Consider the following 4,039-nt stretch of genomic DNA (forward strand, 5'->3'; position numbering starts at 1 on the left):
GCTCCTAGAATTTCCTTGATATCTCCCGTATTCACTCTTTGCTTTTTTTTTTTTAATCTTCTTCTTCCAAGATTGAAAGAAATTTGACACTTAACCTTTCCATGAAATCTGAGAATTGAAAATTTCACACAAGTGGACTTCATGCAAATAATGATGCTTTATAGGAGTAAAGGTAGTTACTGTTATTCTCCACAGAAACTGCAGAACATGATCAGTAAGATGTAACCAGATTCACTTCAGTAGAACTCAGCTGTCATGAGGACAGGAAAAGATCATTCACGCCTTAGTGAAACATTTGAAGGCACTTATGTGAAGGAAAGTGAGCCATTTTCTTCATTTACAAAATACCAAATAAAAGTGGAATTAATATGTTAAAGATTTTGTAATCAATAGAACAAAAATATTAGCAAATGGACAGCAAAAGAGAGTTAGGCCATGTTGGACCTTTCAAATTTGAAGATGGTAAAGGGCCCTGGGTACTTCTGAGTATGTGATCTTACAATAAGTTCTAGATTTAAATGTCTTTAATTATAATTTTATCTGTATTTAATAGCTATGGATGTTCAGAATGACAATAGTAAGGGTTAACTAATTTCTTGTGTTCCATTGTTGCAGCTTTTCACCAGGTCTACATAGTGCGTCTTCATTGACTTTAGTATTTTAACACAAGGTAAATAATAGAGAAAAACTTTTATCTACTTCTTCATGCCACAATTATTGAAATGATAAGGTTAAGTGTCATTATTTGTGTCATACACAAATAATGAGTTGTGGTATGGCCTAGACTGACAGCATACTACTATTTAGAAAGAAGATTCTATGCTTAATTTTTGAGTATCTACAAGAAGTTTCTCCTATCTATCTTACACTTTTGATCATTACCAATAAATGTCTCCTGTATTCAAAAGTGAAGAATCAATGAAACTGTAAATGCTACTATTTAAAAAAAATCTAGCTTTTTGCCAAGATGATGCTGAAAGTGAAGAAGGAAGCTCCTGCCCCTTCCAAAGCCGAAGCCAAAGCGAAGGCCTTGAAAGCTACGAAGACAGCGCTGAAAGGACTTCACAGCCACAAACAGAAGATCCATATGTCACCCACCTTCTGGCTGCCCAAGACCCTGAGGCTCCAGAGGCAGCCCAAATACCCTCCGAAGAGTGCACCTAGGAGAAACAAGCTTGACCACTATTCTATTATCAAATTTCCCTTGACCACTGAGTCAGCCATGAAGAAAGCACAGAACAACACACTTGTGTTCATTGTGGATGTCAAGGCTAGCAAGCACCAGATCAAAGAGGTCGTGAAGAAACTCTATGACATTGATGTGGACAAAGTTAATACCCTGACAAGGCCTGACGAAGAGAAGAAGGCGTATGTTCGGTTGGCTCCTGATTATGATGCTCTGGATGTTGCCAACAAGATTGGAATAATCTAAACTCAGTCCAGCTGGTTAACTCTAAATATGTACTTTTTCCACCATAAGATAAAATAAAATAAAATAAAATAATAAAATAAAAATCTAATTGTGATTTGATGGATTTTTCCTTTGATAGTATGTAGTGTCCTTCCCAATCTCTTTTGATAAGTTTGGGGTTGAAGTCTATTTTTGTAGATATTGAAATGCTTACAACCTCTTGCTTCCATTTGCTCGGAATATATTTTCCCAACCTTTTACCCTGAGGTATTATCAATCTGTAATGTTGAGGTGTCTTTTTATTGGGAAATTGGAAGCATTCATATTGGGATATATCAATGTTTGTTGATTCTTCTTATTTTCTTGTTGTTGGTGGTGCTGGCAGTGATAGTCATAGTGGTCTCTCTCTCTCTTTCTCTCTCTCTCTGCCTGTCTGTGTGTATGTGTGTGTTATGTGATTCCCTTCTTTTGATTTTTGTGAGATTATTTTCCTGTACCTGCTGCTGGGTTTCTGTGTCCAGCATCAAAGTGATAGTTTTTGCTTTATCTTATTATATTTTATTTTATCATGTTTGCTTGTTATGTCTCAGAAGCCTGTTCTTTTCTAATGAAAGACAGAAAGGGAATGGATCCAGAGAGAAGGGCACGTGGAGAGGAACTGGAAGAAGTAAAAGGAGAGGAAACGATAAATGCAATGTATTATATAAGAAAAAAAAATCTATTTTTAATAATAGAAAAAGGAAAATGTCTAATTGTGAAAAGATAAAGAAATCCTTAGGAATACATTAGTTCTATGATTTTTAAATGGTCTTTTGGAGGTGTCTACATCTCCTCTCCTCCTTGGTAAAAGAAAAAGCAAAAACCAAAATAACAATAATGGTGAATGACCATCAAAAGAATGCTAGAATCCAGCATGGGAAAGACAGACATTTAAGGCTCAGAAACCTGGGATGGCAGCATAGAAAGGGTAAAGCAATATACTAGTCTCTGCAACTTTTACAAGTAATAATGCAGTCAATGTCCTTGTACATGTAATCAAGTGTAATAGTCTGTGAGGTAATATCATAGAAGCGGAACCACCAAGTCAGAGAATATACACCCACTCAAGGTTTACGTGTTCTGAGCAAATTGGCTTCATTGAGCCCTTTATATTTAGTTCCTGGGCATACATTATTGACATTTGCTGCTGCTGCTGCTGCTGCTGCTGCTGCTACAGCCGTCGCTGCTGCCACTGCTGCTGTTAGTGTCTATTAATTTCCTAATGGAGATGGATTACACGTCTGAGATGAAAGTTTAGCATGCTTAGCCTCTTTAGAACACAGGGATTTGTAACCCAAATCCACCACCACTCAGCTCCTACACAGGTGGACAACCGCATGAAGGCGTGGAGTTAAGATGGCATGACGATATGGTACGCAGGCTCAAGCTTTTCCTCTCTGAAACTTTCCAGTCTTTTTGGTGTTAATGTCTAGTCATGTCTAAACGTTTTATTTTCTATACCACTTCTGGTCTCTGACAATCAACACTATATTTTTCTGTTACTTTTAATAAAGAAATTCTATTGCAAACACATTTACTTGTAATTGAATAAATCAACAATTACGTGGAGCCTCAAATTATACCTGTGACTAAATTAACAATTACATATGTTCAAAGATGAAGAAGTAGGAAGTGTCATGATTTTATTAACTTCAAGAAGTTCTACTTAAAAGGACTTTCGATGGAGAAATCATGAGCTATTTCTTTTCTCGTTACTCAATTTTCCTCTGAATGTATAAAATATTGAAAATGTATGAAATACGTCAAAATATTTATACAAGATCAGGAAATTGTACAGTTTTAATGGATAGCTGAGCAAATTGACAAGTGGCCATAAATGCTTTGGCTTCTTAAAACATATGTAGAAAACTGATGTGAGTTTATGGTTCCATGGAAAATTCACCTTAACATTAGGGATATTTTTGACAATTTAACCCAACTATTTAGCTCATTGTATTAATGAAGGAAAGGAACTTAAAGTCCTCTCGAGACTAAGTGGCTGGCCATGCCCTAGACACCTTCCAAAGACTGTGCCACATTTATTATCGTTCACAAATGATGTTTAGTTTAAAGGGACTCATATCTGAAATATTTTTCAGTATAGAGGCAGAAGAAGTTAATCCTTAAATGCAAATCTCAGCTTTCATGCTACAAACTGTGTATGGCTTGAATTAAGCTAATTATCTTTGTTGAGACTCAGCTTTCACATCTATAAAACTGGAACAAGGCTAACTATGTCAACTATTGTTGAGTTTAAAACACATGCAGAGTATCTTATGATGTACTCACACGTAACAATCTTAATATATGGTAGCTACTTAAAACAAACAATTATGTGGCTTCATTTTCAATCCATAGGACTAAATATTGATATTAATTTGACAGGGAGTAAACATAGAATAAAAAAAAATAGAGTAAGACGAAGTCAGGAGGATGGTTAGTAAGACATGCACAAGGGAGGGACATTCAGTTTGAGAGGTTCTTTTGAGATGGCATGGATTTTCCTTTGGGGATGTCAACTGAAGAAGAAGGTTAGCTGGGCATCTATCTATCTATCTATCTATCTATCTATCTATCTATCTATCTATC

General features: G+C 35.8%; 1 protein-coding gene across 1 annotated transcript; it reads left to right on the top strand.

Annotated features, from left to right (window-relative positions):
• The first annotated feature begins 967 nt into the window (after nt 1-967).
• Nucleotides 968-1,432, top strand: LOC129683459 (60S ribosomal protein L23a-like). Its single transcript, XM_055616207.1, has one exon. The coding sequence runs from the start codon at nt 968-970 to the stop codon at nt 1,430-1,432; it is 465 nt and encodes a 154-aa protein (XP_055472182.1).
• The last annotated feature ends 2,607 nt before the right edge of the window (nt 1,433-4,039 follow it).

Source organism: Psammomys obesus, unplaced genomic scaffold (assembly GCF_907164565.1).
Source record: "Psammomys obesus unplaced genomic scaffold, mPsaObe1.curated_primary_1811, whole genome shotgun sequence".
Lineage (NCBI taxonomy): Eukaryota > Metazoa > Chordata > Mammalia > Rodentia > Muridae > Psammomys > Psammomys obesus.